Below are 27,305 nucleotides of genomic sequence, written 5' to 3'. Positions count from 1 at the left end.
AGGTAATTTCCAATTTCTAACGGGGTAAATTTAATTTGGCGCGAGGGTTTATGCACGATCCCTCCAGAACCCTCAATTCAGCGAGAACAGCAATCCCACTCTCTCAGAGCTTGACATCCTGGTCATGGCGTCACTGGCGACCTCTTCCAGAAAGCTTTCATTGTTCTTTCGCACTACCAGAGGTATTCTCTCTCTCTTTTTCTCTCTCTATTTCCATGTGTTCTGCAGTTTCGTCTCCAATACTTGATTTTCCTTTGCAGTGATTTCATGTCAGGAATCGTGCGCTGTTCTATCTCGATCATTTTTTTCTACTCACATTGTGGGTGACGAGCCGATTCTTGTAAGTATTAACTGGTTTTATATCGTTTTCGGATTGGTTCTTGCCTATTGCCTCACATTTCGCATTTTGGAGTTATGGATTTCGATGATGAATTCTCATCAGGTTCGTGATTTCATACATTCCGCATTATATGATGCAAATCATGGATACTTCGCTCAGCGGTCACGGTCGGTTGGAGTTATGGAACGCAGTATTAAGTTCAATCAGCTCGAAGGTACGCCATCGTTTCAAATTTGTATAGTTCGGGTGTTCTTGAGCATTTAGGAATGAATTATTGGGATCGATGAGCGTTCCAAAGTTGTTTTATCACTGTTTTGCTGCAATAGCTAGCGAACTGTGGCCGGGAGACAGGCTTAAGAGTAATCATATTTCCGATCAATTGATTTATGTCGTTTAATTTGAACTTTGAAGGACGTGGTGTGTGTCTGTGTTATTAAACTTTACGTCTATATTACAAGAATTTTTTTATCTGAATTTAGTTAACCATGCGGCCCTTTTTATTCTCTACGAAGAAATGTCGTTCTATTATCGATGAAAGTCGCCCGCTTAAGGTCAAAAGTATTTGAGCATAGATATATGGAATTGAATATTTATCGTACAGAAATGACAAATAATGGCAGCTGGATTGAGTTGCTTGCAGTAGCGAAAATAAAGGGTCTGAAAACCTCGTGCATGACATCGTACATTATTTTCTTCCTTTTCAATTTTCTTTTTCAGCCTTGAAACTGATTTTAGTGATACTATGATCTATCTGTTGTATTGATCTTATGTTTTGGAAGTTACCCTTCTCCGAGACTTCCATTTCGAGTTTTTTTGACTAATTTATGCTGACTTTGTCCTTTCCCAAAATTTTTCTAATACGTACTTTTCTGCTAAATCTATTGTTTTCCAGCAATTGGAAGCTTAATTCTGCTTCTCTTTTCAATGCTTTGTATCATACTTTGGTAACTCACCATGCTAATTTCTTAAGAAGCATAATGCAGTACTAATATCGATGCTGTGATTTTTGCCTCATGTACTGAAATGTGTGCTTGATTTAGGCAGGAAAGCTTATATGAGATACTTGGATAAAATTTACAAGCAGAGTGACACATCATGGTTTACTCCAGTGGAGCTTTTTAAGGCAATTGGTTCTCTCTCTCTCTCTTGCATGCTCACTCACATATGTGCAGATTCATGCGTGCAATCTGAATGTCTGTTGTTTGGTTGTCATGCTCGAGAAGGAATTATCATATTTTTTTTTGAAGGATTTTAGGATATCGTTCTTCTTCTAACTAAATTTTGTTGTAGATTTTCTTATTTCTTTTGTCCAAGTTTTTGAAGAGTTTCTTTATGTATACTCTCTCTTGTTCTCTCTCACTCTCTTGGAATTTATCCACTAGGCTAATAATTCAACTTGGCCATCTGTATTGCAACGTTTAAAAATGGAAAAAAAAAACCTTTTTGTATCACGTTTTCTGAAGGAAGGGTAGGAATGTTAGATGCTAGTGCACATGTGCACGATGCAGGGTATGAATGTGAGAGTATTTCTTTTTAAAATAAGTAAAATTAAAAAAAGAAAAAATTACAAATGTGAATTTTTTCCTTCATATTCTATTGCTAGGTATTACTTGTTGCTCTCAATTCATGATTCTTTGTTAAATTCTTCATGGGGCATCATATGTAGTATTAGCATTAATTTGGACAGCAATATTTTCCTTTTCTTCTTTTTAGAATATATTATCACATATGGGGGTGGGGTTTGAACCTTTGAACTTTTAAAGGGGAGTAACGTTGAGTTATGCTCATGTTATAATAAGATATTTTTTCCAAGGAGACATTGGGTCTGATATCGAGTATTCTCTCCTTGTTCTATAGATTGTACCTTTGTGTCCTTTAATTCTAAGGAGTTCTCTTCAATGTAATTTTTAAAAAATGGTTTTAACTTGCATGAAAAAAGTATACCCATGAATTTTCTTTGTTAATTTTTTAATCGACCTTGGTGAGAGTAGAATAAAAAATTTCCTTTCTCAACATTTATGTAATCTAGCTAATTTGATAGTAATTTTGTGGCTACATCATTCACGTTTGCTTTTGTTGGTCACTTTTGTCTGTCAGCCTTCATTGTCTTTGATTCTGAAATTTTGTTTCCTTGTAGCCTTGGTATGCCCATGGGATTGCCGAAGCAATCATGCGCACTGCTAATCTTTCTGTTCCTCTAAAAGTAAGATTTCTATCTTTCTTGATCTTTAACTGTAACTTCATAGCCACTCGGGATCTTTTTGCTGTAGCATTTTTCTTTTCACGTAGAAGGTGTATGCAATTTGACAAGTTCCCTGGCTGCTAAATCTAAACATCTCTGTTATTGTGTCATACTATTTTATCTTAGCTAAGAGGAGGGTTTTTTTTTTTTTTTTTTTTTTTTTTTTTAATCTCCATCCTCAACTTTTCTATAGGAGGATATCTTGCCTTCCCATCTTCTGTTTGTCTTGATTGCTAAATAACTAGTACTTTTGTGGTAGCCGGTTGAGATGTCCTGTCCCACAAAACAAAGCTCAAAGATTTCTGTACCGTAGGAAATCAAATTATTGACAATCCTTGACATACAGCCATAATGTGACCATAGTTAAAAGTTGAGATTTAGTGAATTTTTACTCTAATAGCTCCAATCAGGAAGTCTCTTTATTTGATAAGAATCACCCCTAGTGTTTTTTAGAGATATGTTTTTCCTCGTCAGCAGATGTGTGAGCATCGTATTAGATATGTGGTTATAACTTATGAGCCATTACTGCGAATTGGTTACTGATTTTGGATTTAAATTTAAGAACTCAGTATTTTTAGTCAAGCTATATGGAATCTCCCCTGCCTGGTGCTTCAACACTATGCTATAGTTTTTTTGGGTTAGAAGCAAAAACTTTGTATTAATGGCAGGGACGTAGAGTAGAGGACAAGGACATAAAAATGTCTCCTATCTGAAGTCCTTAGGTTTGTCTTCACCAGGTTGTGTTCCATTAATCCAAATATTCCACGAAGTCATTGCAAGCAGTCAAACAAATTTATTAGTTATAGCCTTCTTTTGAAATAGGAGCCTTCAAGATGTTGAACAAGTTACATGTTTTGATTCTCTAATCATGTTATGCCTACTTGATTGTGTGTATGTGTGTGTGTGTGTTTTTATGTGTCCACAGATATATGAAATTGGTGGCGGATCAGGAACATGTGCAAAGGGGATAATGGATTACATTATGTTGAATGCTCCTACAAGAGTTTACAACAATATGACTTACACGTATGTGCTTTTGAAGCGTTTTTTTCTCTACCATAGCTGGGATATCCTTATAGTTTCTAGGCTCAATTACTTTATGGCATGGCACAGAGGCGCACATTTTAAAGAGAGATCTTAGACTTCTATAGCTTTCCTAAAAATCCTCCACCGCATGTATGTTATCATATATTTCATAATGCATTTCTCTTAAAAAACATATTATATTAACCTTATTTATTTATTTTTATGGGAAACAGTATATTGGAACTATTTTTACATATACCTTAATGAATACTTAGACTAGTGATCAATTATTAGGATATCAAAAAGAAAATACACAAAGACAAAAGTCATTTTGTTTTCTATTTGCATCCTAAAAATATGCAAGCTAGAATAGTTTTTAATATCTTCTATTCTTGAATTATTAATAGTAATTACATCTTTTGTATTAAGTTATTGATTAAAATACCATTTTGGTCTCAGTACTTTGGGACATTCTATTTTAGTCTTTGTACTTTCAAATGTCCAACTTTAATCCTTGTACTTTCAATAAATTTTAAAAATAACCATATTGTTAGTTTGTTAAAATATCATTTTGGTCTCTTCTATGTACTTTCAAATGTCCCGTTTTAGTCCTTGTGCTTTCAATTGCCCCCCCCCCCNATATGCACATAGTATCCATTCTACATAAAAAAAAATTACTATTGTTATTTAACCAATTTCACTAAAAATTAACATCGCTAAATGTATGATTTAAGGTACATGCAAGAAAAAATTCTCAATTTCCCATTTTCCCATGTCTCAATTTTCTGTCCTTATGTTTTACGTGATAATTACATATATAACTGTAGCTCAGTGGAAATAAGTCCTTCATTAGCGGAGATACAAAGACAAACTGTTGGAGAGGTTCGTAGTCACCAATCAAAATTCAGCGTAGAATGTCGTGATGCTGTTGACTTAAGTGGATGGGGTATGTTTTCGTACATTTCCCTAAACTATTCCTTTCAAGTGCTGTCAATCATTTGCATACTTTTGTCTTGGGCGGTGTGTGGATGGATGGATGGGTGGGGGGTAGCATCAAGTTTGAAGAGTTATATGGATGAATGAATGGGTGAAAGTTCTCACATGGTGTCTAAGCAATTATTTCTTTTGTGCCGGAGAGACCACCCAGGTGTGGGATGAGAAAGGAGAACAGATTCCAATGTAGATACAAGTGTTTAAACTGTGTTCTTCGTTTTTCCTCGTACCCAGCAGCTGACTATCTATAATGGGTAGTGGGTTGTTACTTTTTGTTTTCTCCTTTATTTAAATATGTCCTCTGCGTTTATGATTCTACAATATAGTTTCAATATTAACCATTGCCTTCCTCCTATCACAGGAGAAGTGAAGGAGCAGCCGTGTTGGGTAATTATGCTTGAGGTATATCTCGTCTTTAGCTCTCGTATATCTTCACAAAGTTTACATTCTTTCAAAAATTTGAACAAGAAAAAGGTCATAGATTCCTTCTCCACATTTATGTGTATTTCAGGGACCACCTCACCCCCCATATTTCCGTTGAATAAATGTTGATCGATATATTCACTTTTTGCTTCTTAAAATTAGCACTAATCGATCTTGCAAATGAGCATGTAAAGGAGGAGGTCGAACATGAAAAAATGAATGCACGCTTGATTATAAAATTAGGGATAAAGGGTTAAAGATCAACTACTTGTGGAAAATTTGAAATTGCTGATCCTTTAATTGGAAGAGTCTGATTACATATCCATAGAAGATGGACACAGGGATTAAGTTGTTTTTGTTGATATAGTACATCGTTGTTGTGTTGTGTTTCCTCAATTGTTGCTCATTGTTTCATCACTCAATCATGAATCATAATCTTGTAACAAATTTTCACCGAAGACTTTGTTGAGAATGTTAATTTTTATCTTCAAGCGGTTTCTAACTTTCTTTTGATTTTGAGTCAATTATCTGTTTCATTGACCAATTAAATTGTTGATTTCTCATAGGTACTAGACAATCTTCCTCATGATCTTATTTACTCAGAAAATCAGGTTTCCTCATGGATGGAAGTATGGGTAGAAAAGCAACTTGACAGGTATGCGTTATTATTCATGCCTGCCTTCATTTAGTTCTTGCTACATTGTCCTAAAAGAGGAGATCGCTTGTTAGACTATTGGTTCATTTGTTTCATCTGTATGTGATATGGTTAAATACTTCAAGAAACAAGGGTGTTCTGTTAACAATTTCAACTTTAATTACCGGCCCATCGTCATTTCTGCCCACCTGCATCGTTGGGCCTCATCCAAAAGGGGAAAAAAAAAAATATGTTCTCAGATTTGGCCATGGTTGAAGCAGCTTGCTTCCGGGCTCCATTTTTAAAACTGTAGTCATCAACAAGGCACTGTGTATATAAGAAGCTTCTCTGTGATGTGATTTGGTGACAGATAACAATTAAAAATGTTGTATAGCAAGATGTTTGGCTTATTTTTACTAGTGACGATTTTTTCGAGTCGTTGCCGATCCTGCTTCTCTATGGCTGCAGGGAATCGCTTGTGGAATTATATAAGCCATTGCAAGACCCTCTTATTAAGCGTTGTGTAGAGATTGTGAATTTCATTGAAAATGACCAGGCCAAAAGCAGTTTACTATCAAAAGCAAAAGGCGTTTGGTCTAGAGCGTTTCCAAAACCCAGAAAATGTTGGCTACCAACTGGTTGCTTGGTGAGAAACCACTTCATTTATCCTGTCCCCCTCCCTCTCCCGAGATTTCACCAACTCTAGTGTTGTACTGCTTGCGCAGAATCTACTCGAAGTGTTGCATCGTGTGCTACCAAAGATGTCATTAATTGCTTCGGATTTTAGTTACTTACCTGATGTGAGGATAGCTGGTGAAAGAGCACCATTAGTTTCAACCAAGGTATGTTCTTTCTCTTCTAGTTGACGAGGATTGAGAATCCTGCTACTTGGCATCTTCTGGATGATAGGATTGTATTAAAATCAGATAAAAGTATATAAAACGAACACTGTAAAATGATTGTAGTTTCAATTGTTTACGTTGTAATGTGCGGTGTGCAGGCACATGGAAGCAGCTCAGACTATGAAAGCTATCTGGATGCAAAGGTACGCAAGCCTTGAGTCTAGAAACTTAAAACTAGATTCAAATTTCTATCTTTCCCTTATCATTAGAATCCTCTTATTGCATAACTTGAAGAGGTTTTGAAGTGAGACACCGGCTGTTGCCTTTTCATTTTCTAGTGAGTGTTGCTATTTCGGCCTTGAAAAAGTACTAAAATGGTCTATCTGCAGGGTGATGCTGACATCTTTTTCCCCACAGACTTCCTATTATTGGAACAGATTGATCATTATTGTTCTGGATGGCTGAAATTACATGGAGATAAACCAAAGACAGGGAAAAAGAGGCGAACAATAATCGTAAGTTGCACACTCTCTGACATGCTATTCGTCAAAACTAATGCCGCTTGATTCTTGTAAACTGGCTCACTCTGATGCTGAGGGATAGATAGCCTCAGATTCTAAACGAAGATCAAGATAAATAATTTTTTTTTTCCAATTTCTTCCTAATTTGAACTGAATTACTAAGGTATCATTATAATGTAAGAATTATGTTGACTATTATTGCATGATGAGTTTGATTTCACTGTCAATTTCCTCTTGGCAATGCTGAAGTTTTGTTTGCCCCATCCCCATTTTGGTGCCAGCTTGACACATCGTCGTTCATGGAAGAGTTCGGATTGCCATCAAAGACGAGATTGAAGGATGGATACAATCCCCTTCTAGATGACTTCAAGAACACAAAATTTTATCTGAGTGTTCCAACACACAACATCAAGTAGGCAGCAGGGAGGGAGCTTCCAACAATTGTGAGCTGAAAATTTTGAATTCTTTCTTTGTTTTCATCGTGTATTGTGTGCATTAGAAATCCGAACACAATTTCTTTTGAGGTAGAACAGATTCAGAATAGATGGTTGGGACTGAATGGAGATGATCATTGAGTCGGCTGTGAAGGTAAATGGTTACAGTGGCAGAAAACTGGTTCGGAAGTTTTCTATCGACAGCATCGTTGTGGTAATGATCGAAATGCTGGAGAAATCATTCCCAGGACGCATGAAAGAGGTCATAACATCTACTCGAAAATATTGTTCTTTTGATTTACGGAAACTGAATATGGGAAAATAAAGGGCAATGACTGCGGCCGTCGTTGACCTACATTCTTACCCTGACCTCTAAATTCAGTCCTTTTATGCAATGACTTGTATTGATTTTTAAATAATGGGGAAAGACAATGACATTATTTGAATCTATCTAACTTCTTGGTAGATTCTAATTTGAATGATAGATATATGCCTCAATATGCAAAACCAAATCCATTTTGATGGACGCATTTAACTCGTAGATTCTCCAAGCTTTCACTAAAAATTATAGCATCATATGAATAAATGAAAATTCTCCTTCACCTTTCTAGATTCATCTTTTAGTTCACCTCAAATTAATAAATACATTATCTATTAATCTCAATAGATTAATATTAGGGATATTTGTAACCAGATCATTATTGTAATTAATTTCCCAAGTAAAGGTAACTTAGTTTCGATTTCAATAATTTTTAGAAACCATCTAAATTTCATGCTTACAGACCTGAACGTTCAAATTTTGCTCCAAATATAGCTTATTTTCAGAGGACGAAATCTATTGCAGTAAGTAGAATAAGGAATAACAAGTGATTCCCCAAAATTTAACTAATTTCAAAATCCGAAGAAAAAGGAAAGGAAAAAATGGCGACCAACATCATCAATAGACAACAAAATGGTACTAGAAAAGAAAATGCAAAATAAACTGCAACTCCATTCTCCCATAACATTAGGCATTCTCAACTAAACACAACCTCGGAACAAACTAGTATTTAATTGGGGCTATTACTTGCAACTGGGGACCAAGCTTCTCGTCGGCAACCTTCTCGGCTTTGACCCTCAACTTAGTCAACTGCTTCTTCTTCTCGTATGCTGCTTGAGCCCTCTCCTTCCTCTTCCTTTCAAGCTCCTGAGGGAACGAAAAAAGAAATCGGCGTTAGCCGACACAGAATGGTTTAAAATAGGCAAAAGCATCATCTATTCACTTCATCAACATGAAAATCAATGGAACATGACCAATTGCGATAGTTGGAAATGGGGGAAGGTTTGAAGAAAACCGAAACTTTTATATTACTACAATAGTACATTTCCATTGAAACATTTGACAGGTGATGATAGATTACTATACTTAATGGACCCCATATCATTCATAAATCCTACTTTAATGACAAAGATGAATGAAGGAATTTTTCCAATGATAAATCAGGTAAGATTGGGCGCATGAAAAAAATAGTAAAATGTCGATTTGATAGGTTGGAAAATAGAATATAGAAACAATATGGAATGGTATGGATTCATCAATCTTAATCCGTACCTTGATAGTGTCATAGTGATTCCATCCCACTTCTGATGAGAGTCTGCCTAACAAGCAGTATTTGTGTCCAGCTTGAAGTCTCAAAACCCTAATATCCAATATAGAGACACATCAATACAGAAAACCAGTACATAAAAGGGTTTACTTGCATTGTTTCATTTATTACTTTAGCATCTAAAAATTTGAATTCATAGCTAAGATTAACAAGTAAACAAACGGAATTCATTATTGCCAACCAACTGGCATCGTAAAAGAGTTCATCCTCAAACTCACTTGAGAGCGTCAGGGATGACCATCCTCTTCATCTTATCATAGGGAGGAGGAACACCTTCATATGCCTTCAAACGAGCAAGAGCTGCAGCTCCACGCTTTGTCTTGTGTGGGATCATCCTAAGAAACACACAAACAGTAACCATATAAGCTACCAACCTATCTAGCACATACATTTTGGGCTGAAAACAAATAAAGGACGAATCCAAACCCCTAACCTAAAGCAAATAATGAAAAATCACTAGTTCCCTCGAGGAAATGGAAATATGGCATATGAGTTAACAGTTTGTACATGGCATTCATAAGCCTAACAGTTTGCCAACCAAACATTAGTAAGCCATAAATACAAAGACAGTCACTCTACATCATAATACAGCCTTTCACTAACAATTTTGTTCCTAACCTAACCAGGTACAAACTAAACAAATAACTCAAATACCAAAGAAATCATAAATGTATGTTGCTTCTCTCATGACCGATTCCAGACCTAAATAAATCGTAGTAAATCGCATTCAAACAATACAAAGACAATCGAACACACATTTTCATCTCAATCTAACCAAGAAGAAACAGGAAAAAACAATGCGACAACAGACATTACCCACGGATTGTTCGCCATATGATCTTGGCAGGAGCACGGAAGTGAATAGGGCCATGAGAGGGCTTGGTATTCATACGCTTCCTCAAGAACCTCATGTACTTCATTTTCTGGCGAACCAATCCTCCAGAGATGCAAATTTCTTCACATCGGACGAGGACCACCTTCTGGCCATTGAGAAGCTCCTTGGCCACAATCGAAGCCAGCCTCCCGAGCATGTGGTGCCTTGCGTCAATAACGACGCGCTTCGCGCAGATTCCAGAACCCGACACCATGTTTGGTTCAGCGGCTACTCTCTCAGTCTCTGCGAGCAACTAGGGTTTAGGGAGAAAGACCTCCTTCGAGTGAAAGATTTCGATATGTATATGCGATTTAGATTTGATGGGCTGGGCCTGGCCAAGCTTTTCAAGGCCCATTATCTCATCTTGGGCCTAACATCTTTTTTATTTCTAGTTTCTATTTTTTTTTTTTTTTTAGGGTTAGTAAAATCCTCGTACTTCCTAGATTGTAACGCCTTACGCCTAAGATTCAACCTCTTGAGGTAGCACATGATGACCTCGACATTCTTCTGCATTACTAGGACATATCCATCTGCTTGTCTTCAAATACTTCTAAGTGGGTTCTTTAACATGATTTACCCTCACCCATATACTTCTCGGGAGGTGAGTAAGGACAAAACATGCTGAAATAACTCACGTTGGTCTGTGGTCATAGTCTTCATTCTCAGGAAGTATTTCAGATAACGTGGACATATCGTCGAGGATGCATGGGAGTGTTGGGCCATTACGTGTCAAATATGGATTCAAAACCTTAGCGGGACAATGATTGTTCTAACCCTGTAAATGAATCAGCCATATAAAAATCATAATTCACAGACAATTCGAACATATGATCGAACCATGGGTCACGTTTGAGAAAATGGGTCTTAGAAAACATGAGCGAGAAAATGCGTTACAACTCTGATACAGTATAACCCGAATAAGAGATGTGACTATATATATATATATATATATATATATTACGATAAACTTTAAGCTTTCTATTCCATTTTGAAGAGAGTGGTGTGTGCCTCAAATATATGTAAGTGGCAAACTTTAAGAGCTTATTGGTTTTGTGTATGCGATGACAAATTTGTACAATCAACCTATTGAATAGTCACTCTTGACTCTTCATACCCAAATAAATAAATAAATAAAATATTGTATTATTATTTAAAAATAAATAAATTAGAGCTATTTTAAATTTTATAAGTTTTAACCAATTTGGAGAGGGAAATTAAAATTTTAAAATTTTATTTTTCTTTTAATTTAATTTAATTTAATAATAAAAAAGCAAATTGGAAAACGTAAGTTGCAGTCCCCACATGCATTTTGGATCACAGCCTGCAACATAGTCTTTAGGTTCAGATCCAATCGGAAAAAATGCTTCAAGACTTTCCCTCACGGAGGACCCGCCGCCCCCACCGGCGGCCCCACCGCCCATCGCCACCGCCAAAGAAAGGGGAAACCACCAAAAAGTACTTTAAAATTTTCTGACAGGTCAACGACTTCAGGACAAATTACAATTACAAGGGGGCATGGCGTTGACTTTCAAACCATCCAATGCCAACCTGCAATGTCAACTTCTATTATTTTCTTTCCACACATTCCCAAAAATATAATAACAATAAAATAAATTAGAGGATAATCATTTTTCCCAAAAATATAATTTGTTAAAATTAGTTTTGAAATTATAAACTTTGAGCTAAGTAAGCTAAGATTTTGTCCGCGATCTGCATGGAACTAGCTCGGTTCACACCCGATAACAAACTACGGAGTTACGACCTCAACAATTCAAACGATATTTCGAAACGTTTTAACACCGATATATTCTATATATAATATGTTTTATTTTAAGTTTTACAATAGTGTAACGTTGTCGATTTGTAGGTTTTTAGAGAAGTAAGTGATTCGTGCTCAAAAGAAATATATTATATAGATTGACTTTTTAGTCCTTTTAGAGACATCAATTTATTATAAAAAATTAAATTCTCACAATATTGTGATATTGTAAAATTTCCCGACAAAATATAAATATTTCAATATAATCTCGAGTGAAATTACTAAAAAAATATATATTTTTATAATTTTTCTTTTGTATTATTGAAGGAAAGGGAGAGAAAGAGAAAGGGAGTTGACTAGTTGTAGACCATTTGACTAAGAAGTCTCGTAAGGTTTGACTTTGGAACATGTATATTTGTAATGTCTGTATCTATTGCTGTATTAATTCAACCAAAGTCAATATGTATTTAATTTTCTTTTTGTTTTTTACTAAACAGACAAATTGTTTTTGGTCTCTTCAATAATAATCCATTATATATATATATACTCTTCCACATATTTAACAATTTCCAATAATTATTTTTTAAATTATCAATTTCTAATGATATTTTTAAAAAATTATTATTTATATATACAAATTAAATTTAAGTTCCAAGGACTAAATTTGATCTCAAGGCAAAGTCTAATGCAGAAAATAAATTATTTCAGGGTTTAGGAGCTTCTATTTACCATTTTTATATTTTATATTTTTGTATTTAAGTATATTTGTGGCGCTCAACTAAAATTGGTACATAAATGAATCGAAAATCTCCTTAATATTTTAATTCCTAAAAAATATTAAAATAAAATTAAAGAATTGATAAAGCGATAGAAATTGAAGGAGGGGGAATAAATATAAATTATATATTTTTTATTTTGTTTAAAACAATAAAACAACAGAAGAGAAAAAAGCAGAAAAATAAATAATTAATGATACAAATAATTTGATGAGATATTTATGGGTTTAATTTATTGCATCACATGCCGGTGTTCGCATGAATAAAACCGAATATCTGCTGAACCGAGCTCGCTATATCCTCTGCTGTGAATCTTGACTCGCTTGCTATCTGCCAATCATACTCAAAATAAATCCATTAATAATTATAAAATTCACACTATTATTCTAATTGCAATAAATTATTTTATTTTTATAATTTTTTTTAAATATTATTATTATTATTATTATTTTGCCAATGTCAAGTTAAAATTTGAAATTTTTAAAAGTTTTTTTCTTTTTACATTTTGTTTTTGGAAATTGATTAAAAATTTGAAGAAAAACTTTTTTTTTTTTTTAATAAAAAGTGGATAATAAGACAGATAATTTTTATAGGTTAAAGTATTATTTTTAATTTTTAAAAATTAAATAATTATTGAACCGAGCTTAATTATTATTAATAATGAATCAACTGGAATATATTGTTCTTACTAAAAAAATATTTTTTAAAAAAATTCCCAAATTAAAAGTTCTGAAATGAATTTTGAAAAATAAAAATAAAAATTGACTAACCTTGACGTTGAAGGAATAAAGAACAGTCTGTTCAATGGTGGTGATATTTGTATGAAGAATATTGAGCTGAAGATCTTCGAGGGCGGCGATGGCTTTAATCAGCTGTCCCGGTCGTCTTCTCGACAGGATCTTTATCATTGCGTCGAACCCTAAAACCTTCACTTCCACGTCAGCTAAGCACGATTTGCTCTCCGCCGTCGTTTCCAATATTTGCCCCTCGTTTTGGTGACCCCCGAAATTACCTGCTCCCGGCGGCAGAAATGGCGGTTGCTGCGGCGGAGGTGTGTCCCCTGCCTGTAGTGGTGACTCTCCTAGGAGACGACGTCGTTTTTGCGATTCTAGACACTGGAGAAGCTGCTCCAGCTCCCTCACGAACTCGATTGCTCCGCCGATTATGGAGGCTTGATCTCCCTGCAGCGTGTAAATTTAATTTATATTTAAACTATAAAATATTCTAATAAATCTAATAATATTTTATCAAAATATAAAAATAAAAATAAAAATAAAACTCTCCCATGTTCAGAAAATCTCTCCGCCATCTCTATTACAATCTCTCCGCCCATCTCTATTATAATCTCTCCGCCCATCTCTATTATAATCTCTCCGCCCATCTCTATTATAATCTCTCCGCCCATCTCTATTATAATCTCTCCGCCCATCTCTATTATAATCTCTCCGCCCATCTCTATTATAATCTCTCCGCCCATCTCTATTATAATCTCTCCGCCCATCTCTATTATAATCTCTCCGCCCATCTCTATTATAATCTCTCCGCCCATCTCTATTATAATCTCTCCGCCCATCTCTATTATAATCTCTCCGCCCATCTCTATTATAATCTCTCCGCCCATCTCTATTATAATCTCTCCGCCCATCTCTATTATAATCTCTCCGCCCATCTCTATTATAATCTCTCCGCCCATCTCTATTATAATCTCTCCGCCCATCTCTATTATAATCTCTCCGCCCAGAAATTAGAAAAAGGAGAGAAAAAACGTACCCTTTGAACGTAAGAACCAGGCATGAGAGAGCGCAAAACGCGGAGATGTTCATTCATCTGCTTCCTTCGATTTCTCTCCACCGCAATATGCGTCATTCTTTGGCTCTCCACCTCTTCGCTCGTCTTCACCGTCCGTCCTCTTTTCCTTTTATTACTATTACCATTATTATTATTATTATTATTATTATTATTATTATTATTATTACCATTTTTATTGTTCCTAAAATTCTCCTCTTCTTCTAACTCCCCTACAATTCTGCCTCCCATCTCCGCCGCTTCCTCCTCTCCGGCCGCCGCCTCCTCCGCCCTCTCGTTATTCAGAACCGGGAACTTCAAGAAGTAGACTGGGTCAATCCCGGCTGGTTCGTCATCCTCGTCGAACCGGTTGAGGCTGAGCTTCGGACCGAAGTCGGCAAACTGCATAACCTCAGCGAAGCTGAGCTTGTCCGGAGAAGTTACCGATTGCAGCGGCGGAGGAGGTAGAGGGTTGGCCGGAAAGTAGGTGAGGATTCCGGTGGCGTTGTCGGCGGAGGTTTCGAAGGGGCGAGACCTCATGAATTGGTCTTGGTTGTTGTAGAGATCGTGTTGGTGGTGGTGGTGGCTGGAGAAGCTTGGCGGCATAGGAGCTTCGTTCTGTGGAAAAATATAGTGTGTTGAAATTAAAAATTGTGGAATTTAGAGAAAATAAATAAATAAATAAGAAAAAAAAAATAATTGAATTTTAATTATTGTTTGTTACGTGGGACAGCCAACTATATATATAATTAAAAAATATGTTACACAATAAGGTACCAACTTATATTAATTATAAAAGTATATATTTCCCATTAATCACTAAAAATTATAAAATAGTTTTTAAATTAATTCAAGATTTTGGCATGCCTTCTAAAGTGATTATGAAGGATATATAAGATTTTGAAATAAAATTAATTAAAAATAATTAAGTGGATATTACAAATGATATTTTTAACTATTTTAATTTCATAAAAGTCTTAAATACATGAAATTAATTTTTTCAAAATTTTTTATAATCAAAAGGGAAAAAAATTCTAAAAATATAAAAAATAAATTATTTTGATTCCGAGTCTCAAAATGTTCATTTTGTACTTACCCAAAGCGTTATTTTTGGATGAGTATTTAGAAGAATTAAAAACGAATATTTTGAAAATATAAAATCAAAGTCGGTGGTTTTAGACAAACACGACTTTCCACAATGGTATGATGATATTGTCCACAATGGTTTTGCTTTGGGCTTTTATACCATTGGAGAGAGCAGTGAATATTCTTTGATTATAAACCCATGATCATTTCTTAAATTAACCGATCAAAAAGGTGGAATTCGGAGTTACAAAAACTAAAATAAATATTTTAAAATATATAATCGAGAGACGAAGCTAGTAATAATAATAAATAAATAAAAAAAGAAAAGTAGAGGAAAAGAAAAGAGAATAGAGAAGGATGAGGCTATAGTTACCGAGTAGTTATCGTCCTTCTCCATTGGGTTGGCTATTTGCGTATATGCATACAACACACCCAACTTTAATCGAACCAACTAATGTCAATGCTCTTTTTTCACCTCAAGACAATTTTCACTTTGCCCCAAACTTTTCCCTAAATTGTCTTTTCATCCCCACCTGAAAAACAATAATGCCCATTCACAATATTTATTTATTTATTTATTAACCATTTGCAAAAATAATAAGAAGAAAAAAAAGAAAAAAAAGGAACCCTACCAGCCAGCAACGGTGTGTTTGGAAGGACCAAGTGGAAAATTTGGACTTGGTGGAGGGTTTTATAGAAATATGAAAGAAAGAGAGAGGAGGAGCCTCGGGGGGATTAATAAGGTGGAAGCTTAAATTCACCTCACATTTTCACCTCCCTTTATTAATGTGCGTCACATTCGCACCCTAACAACGCTCTTCACTTTTCATGAACCTTATTAAGAAGAGCCACCATCCCTTTTTTTGAATTTTTCAACTTGGATATGCTTTGTTATTCTGTTTTTCCACATCACAATCCATTCCCTGTTTGATTAAAATAACATTTTAGTCTCAAAATTGACAATTTACCGTCTTTTTTGAATAAAGAATTCGTCGATTTGCCTCTACTTGTCGTATCGTGTAGGACTCTATATCACGAGAAAGGATTGGCGAGAGATAAGACAACTACCTTTGGAGCCTTACTCATCCTATCTCGACAATGTTCCAGTTTGCTCCGGATTGTTATATCATTTTCCTATACTTCAAAAAAGAATAAGTAAAAAAGAATGGAGTTAATGAAAAATTTCTAGTGCTACAACCATACAGAAATTACGATATGATCAAGGTATATAATACCATGTTCGATCCAATATGTCTTATGTGTCAAGAAATTACTCGCATGGGCTACCTGGCTAACTTTTTTGCACCATATGTATGAGGAACAGTTAACAAGAATCTTGAATTTGTATCCACATATGAAGTTCTAAATTCACATCCAACTGTTATCATGAGACGACTTTGTTGAATAATCTTGAAACTTATCCAATATAGAATTTTGCTACGTTACGACACAACTTTCTTTGACGCTAGCAACGACGTTTATACTACTAAAATACCAAAAAGTTTTCTCGAAACGCTCTATGTATCACATGAAATTGAACTAATGAGATATACATCAGCTTGAAGCAGGTAAGAGTGGCTAATTAAAGTAAAGTTGGGGAAGCACCGTATAGAAAGCTAATCACAGGATACAAGTGAGCCACCAAGAAAATTGGAGGAAACTTTTACTCAAGAAAAGAAGTGAAAGTGATGGTCAAATTAAACACCCGAGAGCCCTTAACAGACACACACATACACATATATATATCTATATAAGCTGTTCTCTCATTATTGTGGATTGACCCACCACTGCTAAAAATTAGCAAAAAGAAATTTCAATGTAGCAAGAACATCCACTAGGTATCGGCAAAGCTCTAGTACATAACAAATCAATAGAATTTACTGGTTGGCCTACCATGAGAGGCACCTGAATAAGTTAAGAAAACAGAACAAAAACAAAACCAGTAGGGTGTCAATGAAGGAAGGAGGGTAAGAGACTGCATACTACTACTATAACTAGTGCAAAACCTGGTTGCCGAGTTCATAGCTTCTTTATATTTGTGAGTTTCCAGACTAGCTTACCTGGACTGTTCTCACAAGAAACCATTTGACTATACTACATTTGGTTGCCAAGATGATTGGTAAGATATTAGATCCTAGCTAGGTGACCACCATTGTGAGAGCCCACATTGGTTGGAGAGGGGAACGAAGCATTCCTTATAAGGGTGTGGAAACCTCTCCCTAGCAAACGCATTTTAAAATTGTGAGGCTGACGGTGATATATAACGGGTCAAAGCGAATAATATCTGTTAACGGTGGGCTTGGGCTGTTACAAATGGTATTAGAGCCAGATACGGGGCCCCCAAGGGGGGTTGATTGTGAGATCTCACATTGGTTGGAGAAGGGGAACAAGCATTCCCTATAAGGGTGTGGAAACCTCTCCCTAGCAAACATGTTCTAAAATCGTGAGGCTGACAACGATACGTAACGGCCCAAATCGGACAATATCTGTTAGCGGTAGGCTTGGGCTTACAACCATGGCTTGAACTCATTCTCCATAAGCCCTTTATTATTAGACCAACCCATAGTGTTTTGGAAAACGAACAGTCATTTGGGAGAAAAACTCACAAGAGAGCAACCCTCGACAGGCACAAATCCACCAGAATCCCACAAAGTATCACTTTTTAGAAGCAGGAACCTTCGGGGTAACCTAGCCAGGATTTCCAAAAGATAGCTCGTGCTCTGATTTTATCTAAGGTTGGCCAACGCTCTGCCAAAGAGTCAGGGGAAGCATAACATCAGATCCAACAAATTGTTAAATAAAATTGTACAGAACTGTATTTTAATTAAAATACTTTATAGGATGTAAAGAAGGTGATCTAACAAATGGAAAAAAAAAAAACACCATCCACTTCCCTTGAGAAATGAAATTAAGAACCATATATGATACCGTGTCTCAAGTAAAGATATGAGGAGAAATATATTTACGGGGAGTGAATCAGACATGCAGCAATAAAACCGCTAATAATTTATACATCAATATATATATATAAAGTTAGAAGCCTAGAAAGTCATGTATTATAACCAAGGACTTGCTACATTTGGATAAACTCTCAAGTCTTCGTCGGATGACTAGTCAGCCTATATTTACTTCATGTCGTGTTTGCTCAGAGCTTATACGGTAAAAACTGCAAATCCATGTTGAATAAAGTACAAGGCACGACAGCTCTTTGAGACTTAAATGCATAGCAAAAATACACAAGTGCAAACCCAAGTGAGGCGAGATTTATAATACACAAGACACATGGAGGAGTAAAAGAAACCCCCAATGGCTCCTTCCATTAAAGCTGTTGAATTCGTGTTCTTCACAGCACAAGGTATGCACAAAGACAACACAAAGACAACGCAAAGACAACTGAAAGCCTGAGTGAAACAAGACATTAAAGATATTTGTGCAGAATAAGACACAAAGATAAAGTACAAGCTCGAGTGGTTGCCTTAGTTCAACAAAATGAGAGTATAAGGGGATTGGAACTTTTGACCTCTAGGGTGAAGATATACGTCTAACCTAAATGAGCTGTGATCGGGATGACAGAGTTGAAACAATATATAATGGCCTTTAAGCTATTATGTGATCAAAGGTGATTGCTTGGGGGAAAAATACTCAAGCCTACCGCTAGCAGATATTGTCCTATTTGGGTTTTCCCTTCAACGGCTTTCCCTCAAGGTTTTAAAACGCGTCTGTTAGGGAGAGATCTTCACGCCCTGTAAGGAATGCTTCGTTCCCTCTCCAACCGACGTGAGATCTCACAATCCACCATTCTCGAGGGCCAGCGTCCTCGCTGGCACACCGCCCGGTGTCTGGCTCTAATACCATTTGTAACAGCCCAAGCCCCACCGCTATCAGATATTATCCTCTTTGAGCTTTCCCTTCAAGGGTTTTCCCTCCAGGTTTTAAAACGCATTTGTTAGGGAGAGGTTTACATACCCTATAAGGAATGCTTCGTTCCCTCTCCAACCGACATAGGATCTTACAGTGTGCTTGCTTGCCTACTAAGCTTGTGAAACTAGGCAAATGTGTCCAAGGTAGTCCGAGTGCAGTAGGGTAAAATAAACTAAACGAACAATATAAAGTACACAAATGAACATGATTGAAACGAAAGTTTAGAACCATATTGAGGGCTTAGACTTCAAGCTGCTCCACAATGAGGAATAATGACTACTTACAGCCATTGTTCATATTACCCTGCTTGTTCTATACCACATTCCCTAGCACTATAAAAGGCAGAAATCAACCTTCACCTTGCAGGACATTACAATTTCTCTCCATTTCAAATCCAGTAAATCTCATCGATGAAATAGGAACAATAAACTGAATTTAAGGGCCCAATTTGCAAAATCACAAAATCGGCCCAGCGTGTTAAACCCTACCGATTATGAAAACAGGATGCACTACAGAATTGCTGAAAGCGGCACAAATCATGGAAGAAAAATTCATAAATGCGCGAATAGAAACATGAAACAAATGGAAAATGCTCAAGAATGTGAAGTATTGTAAATACAATCGGACTAAAAGACAGTTGCATACCACGTAAAACCATCGAACAAGAAATTGCCAAACAATCATCCCGGTCGCCGACGATGATAGAACTGACACTTGGTCAACACCGCCAGATTCCGGCAAGTAGAGACCGCCATCGGCATAGTAATCCGACCACCGGCCGAAGCGTAGGGCTGGAAAATGTGAAGTATGCGGCTACTCATCGCCTTCCATGCTTCCGGAGTTCCCTCCAATTCCAGGTATGTTCGCAAACTATTTATTTAGTTTTAAAAAACTATTGTGAACGAATAAATTTTGGACTATTTTGTCCATATATTAATTTCGTAATCCCAAATATACCCCTCACTAATTAGTTTTCTTTATTATTTTAATCTAAATTACTAATTGGTACACAATTTAATTCTTATTTTTCCCAATTAATAATGCCTGCCTGCCATTTGATTCTCTTAAATGTTCATCATTTAATATAATAATTATTGAAGGGATTTTAATTCTATTATTAATTTAAATCAAGTTTACAAGCTTATTTTTCACCTTTTTTTAATTTTTAATTTTGGAAAATGAAGGATAAACATCATGGACTTTTTTTTTTTTTTTTAAACTAATTATTATCTATTCATAAATTTAAATTATAATAATTGTTGGTATTTTCAAATTTCATACCCAAAAAATAAATATAATAAACAAAAGATCCTTTTTTATTTTAAATCAAATTAATAAAAAAATTAAAATTTTTAATAATATTCTTGAATTAAAGAAAAACTTGTGTCAAATAGAAAACATTAATATTTTATTTATAAAATATCCTTAAAACTTCTAAAAGTGTTAAAAAAATACTGTTCAACTTTCTAAAATTTCATTAATACCTTTAAGATTTTTTAATAACTTTAAAAAAAATTAAAAAATACACTTACCATTACTAAAATACCCATAAATTTTCAAATATGATGTCAATACTCTTACAAAAAAAAAAAAAAATCTTTTAATAATATTCTTGAATTAAAGAAATACTTGTGTCGGAATAGAAAATATTAATATTTTATTTATAAAAAGATACGACTCAACTTTCTAAAATTCCATTAATACCTTTAAGATTTTTTAAGAACTAAAAAAAACACTTACAATTACTAAAATACCCATGAATTTTCAAATATAATGTCAATACTCTTACACTTTCTAGGTATTTTACGGACGGAAAGTTTAAGGATATTTTTATTAATTTAAACAAATTTACAAGTTGTCTATTTTGTTCCCCTATTTTTAAAATTACAAATTTAACCCTAAACTTTGATGTATATATTTTAATTTATGGAAATGCTAAACAAAAAAAATTAAATGCATTAAATTTGAATTTATATATAATTGAGACATACTAAATATAAAATAAATAATTTAAAAATTAAATAAATATAAATAATAAAAATTTAAGAGTAAATTGGTACGTTATTTGCCGACCAATTGCTAGAAATTTTGTTAGGTTTTGAATGAAAGCCATCGCCATTCCATCTACCAACTACCGAATCCCGATTTCAATTGACATCTAGAACTTTCTATAAGCCTAATTTAATTGCCCTTTCTATATATATATTGATTTTTGTTTTGTATCCTCGTTTTCGTCGCCCACTTTCCCCTTTCATTTCCTCCTCAATCGGACACAATCCGATCGACGAATCCAATTCCAGCAGATGGATAGCGACAAAAAGGTCTTCACCTTGAAGGAAGTCGCAGAGCACAACAATCACAAGGACTGTTGGCTCATCATCAGTGGCAAGGTATATTCCATTTCCTTTCTTTGTCTTTGTGTTGGATCTATGATTCTTCCGGTTTATTAGCTGATTCTGCTAGTTTTTGGGATGATCTTTTGTTATTGGGTGAATTTTTGTCCTTGTTCTGGTGGTGGAGTTCACTTTTGCTTTGGATTTTGTTTGAGATTTCAGATTTGTTGTTTTTCTGTTCTGGTTTAGCTGGATTGTTTTGACTGTGGATGTGATTTGTGGCATTCTAATGTTGTATTAAGCTGTTAGATCTGTGATTTCTGGACCGGACTTCGTTGTCTGTTGTTTGATCTAATTGGCTTAAGGCTTTAGTCTGTGGCAGTGATTATCTGTTAATTGTTTCTGAGAAAGAGCATTTCCTAGTCCAATGAATATCATTGGTAGTCTCTTAGATCTTGAGATAATTTTTAGTACTGTGAATGTGTATGAAAGAGTAAATATATTTTGACCTATCCACTTTAAGTTTGTTGATTCATGATGCTTGATATGTTTTAATATCCTCATGTGGTTGTTCCAATCCACTCCGCCAATCTAATTATTAGGGTTCCGTTTGATAATTACTTGGCTCTCCGTTTTTTTTTGTTTTTGTAAATTGAGCCTGTAAACACTATTTCTACACATGACTTTCTTTGTTTTGTTTTCTAAATTTTAGAAATATTTTCAAAATCTATGACTATGAATTCAAATGTTCCCATTAAGAAAGTTAAAAACTATTGTAAAGAAATCGAATGAAAACAAGCACGAATAAGAATCAAAATGGTTATCAAAGAGGGTTGCTGGTGTTGTGTGACTTTTGAGCTGGGAACTATCTTCACTTTCAAACATTGTAGCCAACTTACTGAACGTTATGTTTTGATATCCATATGTACAACTTTTTGTTTAAAGATCCCTAGAAAGTGAAGGGAATTTCCTTTGCTAGAAGTACTATACATCCTTAGTTCATCACTAACCAGTAAATATTGGGCCAATCCAGCCTAGAATTTACAGCTTGCCCATTTGAAACAAAGTCTTTACTTTAAGGTGCTTTAATTGTGTGTATTCAACTGATTTTGAGANCCTTCATGGATAATAAAAATGATGGTGGTCGGAATAAAAGTATTCATTTCCTACCCTAAAGAGGTGGCCTTAGTTGTAAGGGCTTGGGATGCATAGACTTCGAAGGTACTACTAAGGTTTTGGGTTCAAATTCTCAAGTGGACAACTTAGGCACTTTCTCATAACGATTTGATTTTGACTTTATATTTTTTTGAACCTATTTTTGTTTCCTCCTAGTTTTAAAAACATAGGTAGAAAGTGGATAACAAAGCAAAAGACACGTATATGTGGAATTAGTGTTTATAAGCTTAATTTTTAGAAACTAAATGGTTATTATAGCGTGCTCGGAGATTAGCAAGGAGGGCCAAGAGCATAATGCCATTGAAGAAAAACTACCATTTTCGTGACTTATACAAGCTGCATATGTTATAGAATCGTGTAGAATTTTCAGAAATTAAACGGTTATTGTAGCGTGCTCCGGGATTAGCAAGGAGGGCCAAGAGCATAATGCCATCGAAGAAAAAACTACCATTTTCATGACTTATATAAGCTGCATATGTTATAGAATTGTGTTCATCAGTCATCTGATCTCCTTGGTTCCTTAAATTATCTGAGCAGGTATATGATGTGACCAAATTCTTAGAAGACCATCCTGGTGGTGACGATGTTTTGTTATCAGCTACAGGTATGTTTCAGCTTATAGATTTTCAGACCTAGTTGATAATTCGTACTTGGCAACACGATAATTCATACTCAATAATCCTATCTCAGGAAAGGATGCAACCGACGACTTCGAAGACGTGGGGCATAGTGACAATGCAAGAGAAATGATGGATCAATACTATGTCGGAGAGATCGATGCTTCAACAATTCCAAAGAAGGTCGCATACACGCCTCCAAAGCAGCCTCATTACAATCAGGACAAGACATCAGAGTTCATCATCAAGCTTCTCCAATTCCTCGTTCCTCTTGCAATTTTGGGATTGGCAGTCGCCATACGCTTCTACACCAAACAAGCTTGAGTGAGNGAGAGAGAGTGAAGAGGAAAAGGAAGAAGAGCATAAAAGAGGCAGTGATAATGAATGCAGTAAAGGTGTTAGTTAAGTTAGGAAGAAGCACAGGACCACTATGAATGAAAAGCACATCCCAACTTCTTTTCCTGTAAACTTCTTCTCTTCTTCCTCTGTGCTCTGCAATTTGCAGCCTCTGATAGTTACCCTTCACAGTGTTTGGGTGCCCTCTCCCTTTGCCTTAGCCCCCACACTCATCTTTCTCATTTCTCTCTCAAAATCCTTTATTTCTTTTTCGGTAATTTTTTTCTAAAAACACGGTTAACTTACCAATACAATACTGAAAACTCATCCTCTTAACCAAAAAACGCAAGTTTTTAGAATACCTCGAGCTGACGCTAGTTGCTAGTAGATATTGTCCTCTTCAAACTTTCTCTTTCAAGCTTTTCCTCAAAGTTTTAAAATACTTCTACTAAGAAGAGGTTTCCACACCCTTATAAATAATGTTTCGTTCCTCTCTCCAACCGGTTGAGTCTTTCTGGACAGTCACAGCTCCACCTCCATGAAACGAGATCACAGTGATGCTTATCCTTGAATAAATGAAGTGTGGAGTGACTTGTCTTGCATGGAGACATATGTAAGAGATGGGCCAAAGTCTACTGTGACCAAAAACCTGCAAACAAAGATAATGGAGGAAGAAGAGACAAAAACAACAAGATATGGGGAAAAGTGATGGTTGAATTTTATTCCATCAAAGGGTTTTTTTTTTTTTTTTACCACTTTCATCAGTACAAGTATAAGGAGGAACATACAGTACAAATGGAAGAAAATTAAAGAAAGAAAATGAAAATTCTAAGTAAATTTCTGTACCCCACACATTCACCTAATTAATTACCCAACAGCCTAAATGCTACACCAATCTATTAGACACAAGGCTTTTAGTTCTATTTGCTGTGTAATTCAACTTCTTGTTATGTTACAGACCATTAGTACAGCCCTAATTCTTTACAAGTAAAAGGGTCACATAAACTAAGATCTGACTATCTACCATTTATAAGCACAACTTAACCTGAGAACATTGAGGTAAATGGGTCCTGAATATATTGAATGAATGTCGTCTAATCGTCCATTTTCTCCCATTGGTAACGTCCCGGAAGTGGTTTGCCTGTGTTCGGGTCGAAGTTATACCTGTAGTTAACCGTGAAATGTAATACTCATGATGTGAATGCGGACTATAGCTTAGAAAGGCTTTGAAAAGAATGCTGAACATGGGAAATGCATCACTTACTTCTCGATGAATTTTCTTTGCTGCTCTCCTTCGACGTAGTTGAAGAAATCGTCAACTTCCCGAGTGGTCGGTACATCTGTTGCAGAGGAATTTTGCAGTCGTATCCTATAATCGGTGGTACTCGACGCCTTCGTAGAAGAACTGGGTGTTCGTATGCTCTCGGGCTTCTGTATCAAACTGCAAGGAGTGGATTCCCTACTGCAACCATTAACATGAACAGTCATTAGAATTGGACTATAAACAAAAACGACAGACCAGTCCAAATGTGTAAACAAGCCATGAATAGGTTCCCAGTTCCTTCAATTTGAACAATAAACAATCAAACGATAAACGTTGAGATTTTTAGAGGAATCTTCACATGTTTCAATGAATCCTCAAGCTGGATTGGCCAAAAAAAATACAAAAAAGGTAACAATGGAGTTCAATGAACAAACGAACAGGAGAATAAAGGAAAAGNAAACTACCATTTTCATGACTTATATAAGCTGCATATGTTATAGAATTGTGTTCATCAGTCATCTGATCTCCTTGGTTCCTTAAATTATCTGAGCAGGTATATGATGTGACCAAATTCTTAGAAGACCATCCTGGTGGTGACGATGTTTTGTTATCAGCTACAGGTATGTTTCAGCTTATAGATTTTCAGACCTAGTTGATAATTCGTACTTGGCAACACGATAATTCATACTCAATAATCCTATCTCAGGAAAGGATGCAACCGACGACTTCGAAGACGTGGGGCATAGTGACAATGCAAGAGAAATGATGGATCAATACTATGTCGGAGAGATCGATGCTTCAACAATTCCAAAGAAGGTCGCATACACGCCTCCAAAGCAGCCTCATTACAATCAGGACAAGACATCAGAGTTCATCATCAAGCTTCTCCAATTCCTCGTTCCTCTTGCAATTTTGGGATTGGCAGTCGCCATACGCTTCTACACCAAACAAGCTTGAGTGAGCTCTTGAGGTAACCTTAGAAAGCTTTAAATTTGTTAGATTGGTAGTGGTTGATCCTTATGCTGTTGCTAATGATCGGTCAGTCCATCAATGTGGCTTCTTGGTTATAAAATGCAGAGACAATCAGTGTTTTTCATTTCCCACTTCCTCTAGATTTGTCATATTTATGAACCTCTAATACTTTATAAATTTTCAACGCATCAAATCTGATTCTTGATCTGTTGATGACTTCTTGTTCTTGATGCAAACTAGCCTACTACCCTATTACTGAAAATACTTATGATTTTTTTCTTACTATTCTCGGTCTTTCGAGATCAAACTATTTAGAATGATAACGATTGAATTATGAGAGAATCGTATGATCCTACGTATGATCCTACCTAGCGTATGAAAGCTCGTAAGTAAAATATTTTAGGTAGGTGTGCACGATATTAGCTATAAGTCAATGATCCTACAGTTCCTTTGAAATTTCATGGATGGAAAAGTCTTTGGCTTAAGTGTGAAGGACATGAAGTGGGCGTGGTAGGTAGGTTAAGCGTCCAAAAATGATATATTATTAGATTAATATTTGGACGGTAACTTTGCTTTAACTTCAATTTATAGTTGACTGTAAAATGATTATTCAACATTTTTTAAAAAGAAATTCGTTTGATTTTCAAGTTATATTTTACATTTTCTTAATTTTAAAACTTATTTTTATAGTTTTTCTTTTATCAATGTAGAAAATAATTTTGAAAGCAACGTTTTATTTCATCAAAATAATTGGAAATTATTTTATTTCATCAAAATAGTTTTTCTTTTATCAATGTAGAAAATAATTGTTTTATTTCATAAAAATCTAAATGATATTCATAACACCAAAATAAATTAACTAAAATGGTTGAAATTAAAAAACAAATTGAAATAAAAAGGTCAGAAAATTATACTAACAAATAAATCTAAAGATGAACTCCATAAATTAAAAAGAAAAAACGAAAAAGTATTTAGAAATTGTAAATTTTAGTACTTATTTTTAATTCTTAGTCTTATTTTTAATTCTTAGTCTTAAGTTTGTGTACTTGCAATAAATCTTAAATTTAATCGAGAATACAATAACCAAAATGATATTTTATCCTCTATGATTTTGTTCACCTCGACATCTTCATCGATATTGTTATCACAAGTCGAGATGAGACGGAACGGAACGGAACGGGAGAAGGAAAGGAGAGGATTAAATGGAGGTCATTGTCTTGCACATAAGGTGTGATTTATTGTGTAGAAGGCCTGAGTTGAGAGAGAGAGTGAAGAGGAAAAGGAAGAAGAGCATAAAAGAGGCAG

General features: G+C 35.2%; 5 protein-coding genes across 7 annotated transcripts; 2 read left to right on the top strand and 3 right to left on the bottom strand.

Annotated features, from left to right (window-relative positions):
- Positions 1-52: 52 nt before the first annotated feature.
- LOC111791838 lies at positions 53-7,939 on the top strand. 2 transcript variants are annotated; one of them, XM_023673332.1, is made up of 14 exons: positions 53-182; positions 261-340; positions 443-554; positions 1,381-1,463; positions 2,478-2,543; positions 3,508-3,608; positions 4,436-4,554; positions 4,963-5,003; positions 5,591-5,679; positions 6,127-6,304; positions 6,384-6,500; positions 6,659-6,703; positions 6,890-7,015; positions 7,303-7,939. In XM_023673332.1, the coding sequence occupies exons 1-14, from the start codon at positions 125-127 to the stop codon at positions 7,435-7,437; spliced, it is 1,350 nt and encodes a 449-aa protein (XP_023529100.1). In that variant the 5' UTR covers positions 53-124; the 3' UTR covers positions 7,438-7,939. The 2 variants fall into 2 exon arrangements, with proteins under 2 accessions (XP_023529100.1, XP_023529101.1); XM_023673333.1 differs by lacking the exons at positions 53-182; positions 261-340 and having other exon boundaries at positions 490-554; positions 1,385-1,463.
- A 327-nt stretch (positions 7,940-8,266) lies between these two features.
- On the bottom strand, positions 8,267-10,252 carry LOC111791787 (60S ribosomal protein L13a-4-like). Its single transcript, XM_023673264.1, has 4 exons — positions 9,918-10,252; positions 9,320-9,436; positions 9,047-9,134; positions 8,267-8,641 (listed from the first exon to the last, which is right to left on the bottom strand). Exons 1-4 carry the CDS (start codon positions 10,187-10,189, stop codon positions 8,498-8,500), a joined length of 621 nt encoding a protein of 206 aa, XP_023529032.1. The 5' UTR covers positions 10,190-10,252; the 3' UTR covers positions 8,267-8,497.
- A 2,411-nt stretch (positions 10,253-12,663) lies between these two features.
- On the bottom strand, positions 12,664-20,135 carry LOC111790068 (transcription factor FAMA). 2 transcript variants are annotated; one of them, XM_023670861.1, is made up of 7 exons: positions 19,948-20,135; positions 16,450-16,520; positions 16,014-16,304; positions 15,755-15,914; positions 14,281-14,913; positions 13,281-13,691; positions 12,664-12,840 (listed from the first exon to the last, which is right to left on the bottom strand). In XM_023670861.1, exons 4-7 carry the CDS (start codon positions 15,776-15,778, stop codon positions 12,751-12,753), a joined length of 1,158 nt encoding a protein of 385 aa, XP_023526629.1. In that variant the 5' UTR covers positions 15,779-15,914; positions 16,014-16,304; positions 16,450-16,520; positions 19,948-20,135; the 3' UTR covers positions 12,664-12,750. The 2 variants fall into 2 exon arrangements, with proteins under 2 accessions (XP_023526629.1, XP_023526630.1); XM_023670862.1 differs by lacking the exon at positions 16,014-16,304.
- Positions 20,136-21,461: 1,326 nt separating this feature from the next.
- Positions 21,462-26,225, top strand: LOC111790557 (cytochrome b5-like). The gene is made up of 4 exons (XM_023671506.1): positions 21,462-21,692; positions 23,349-23,415; positions 23,502-23,739; positions 25,973-26,225. Exons 1-4 carry the CDS (start codon positions 21,606-21,608, stop codon positions 25,983-25,985), a joined length of 405 nt encoding a protein of 134 aa, XP_023527274.1. The 5' UTR covers positions 21,462-21,605; the 3' UTR covers positions 25,986-26,225.
- LOC111790558 (cyclin-dependent kinase inhibitor 4-like) lies at positions 24,461-25,426 on the bottom strand. The gene is made up of 2 exons (XM_023671507.1): positions 25,029-25,426; positions 24,461-24,928 (listed from the first exon to the last, which is right to left on the bottom strand). Exons 1-2 carry the CDS (start codon positions 25,250-25,252, stop codon positions 24,859-24,861), a joined length of 294 nt encoding a protein of 97 aa, XP_023527275.1. The 5' UTR covers positions 25,253-25,426; the 3' UTR covers positions 24,461-24,858.
- Positions 26,226-27,305: the final 1,080 nt, after the last annotated feature.

Source organism: Cucurbita pepo, chromosome LG03 (assembly GCF_002806865.2).
Source record: "Cucurbita pepo subsp. pepo cultivar mu-cu-16 chromosome LG03, ASM280686v2, whole genome shotgun sequence".
Lineage (NCBI taxonomy): Eukaryota > Viridiplantae > Streptophyta > Magnoliopsida > Cucurbitales > Cucurbitaceae > Cucurbita > Cucurbita pepo.
Note: the sequence above shows the minus strand (reverse complement) of the source record. Positions and strands in the feature narration are given on the sequence as shown.

Excerpts from the sequence above, each read along its gene's own strand:
- LOC111791838 (XM_023673332.1), top strand. The coding sequence starts at position 125 with ATGGCGTCACTGGCGACCTCTTCCAGAAAGCTTTCATTGTTCTTTCGC. Across the intron at positions 555-1,380 it reads TAAGTTCAATCAGCTCGAAG|GCAGGAAAGCTTATATGAGA; the intron begins GTACGCCATCGT and ends TGCTTGATTTAG. Across the intron at positions 5,680-6,126 it reads GTAGAAAAGCAACTTGACAG|GGAATCGCTTGTGGAATTAT; the intron begins GTATGCGTTATT and ends CTATGGCTGCAG.
- LOC111791787 (XM_023673264.1), bottom strand. The coding sequence starts at position 10,189 with ATGGTGTCGGGTTCTGGAATCTGCGCGAAGCGCGTCGTTATTGACGCA. Across the intron at positions 9,135-9,319 it reads GTCATCCCTGACGCTCTCAA|GGTTTTGAGACTTCAAGCTG; the intron begins GTGAGTTTGAGG and ends ATTGGATATTAG. Across the intron at positions 8,642-9,046 it reads ATCACTATGACACTATCAAG|GAGCTTGAAAGGAAGAGGAA; the intron begins GTACGGATTAAG and ends TCGTTCCCTCAG.
- LOC111790068 (XM_023670861.1), bottom strand. The coding sequence starts at position 15,778 with ATGGAGAAGGACGATAACTACTCG. Across the intron at positions 13,692-14,280 it reads CTGGTTCTTACGTTCAAAGG|GGAGATCAAGCCTCCATAAT; the intron begins GTACGTTTTTTC and ends TACACGCTGCAG. Across the intron at positions 12,841-13,280 it reads TTTATTCCTTCAACGTCAAG|ATAGCAAGCGAGTCAAGATT; the intron begins GTTAGTCAATTT and ends TATGATTGGCAG.
- LOC111790557 (XM_023671506.1), top strand. The coding sequence starts at position 21,606 with ATGGATAGCGACAAAAAGGTCTTCACCTTGAAGGAAGTCGCAGAGCAC. Across the intron at positions 21,693-23,348 it reads GGCTCATCATCAGTGGCAAG|GTATATGATGTGACCAAATT; the intron begins GTATATTCCATT and ends TTATCTGAGCAG. Across the intron at positions 23,416-23,501 it reads TGTTTTGTTATCAGCTACAG|GAAAGGATGCAACCGACGAC; the intron begins GTATGTTTCAGC and ends ATCCTATCTCAG.
- LOC111790558 (XM_023671507.1), bottom strand. The coding sequence starts at position 25,252 with ATGACTGTTCATGTTAATGGTTGCAGTAGGGAATCCACTCCTTGCAGT. Across the intron at positions 24,929-25,028 it reads CAAAGAAAATTCATCGAGAA|GTATAACTTCGACCCGAACA; the intron begins GTAAGTGATGCA and ends GGTTAACTACAG.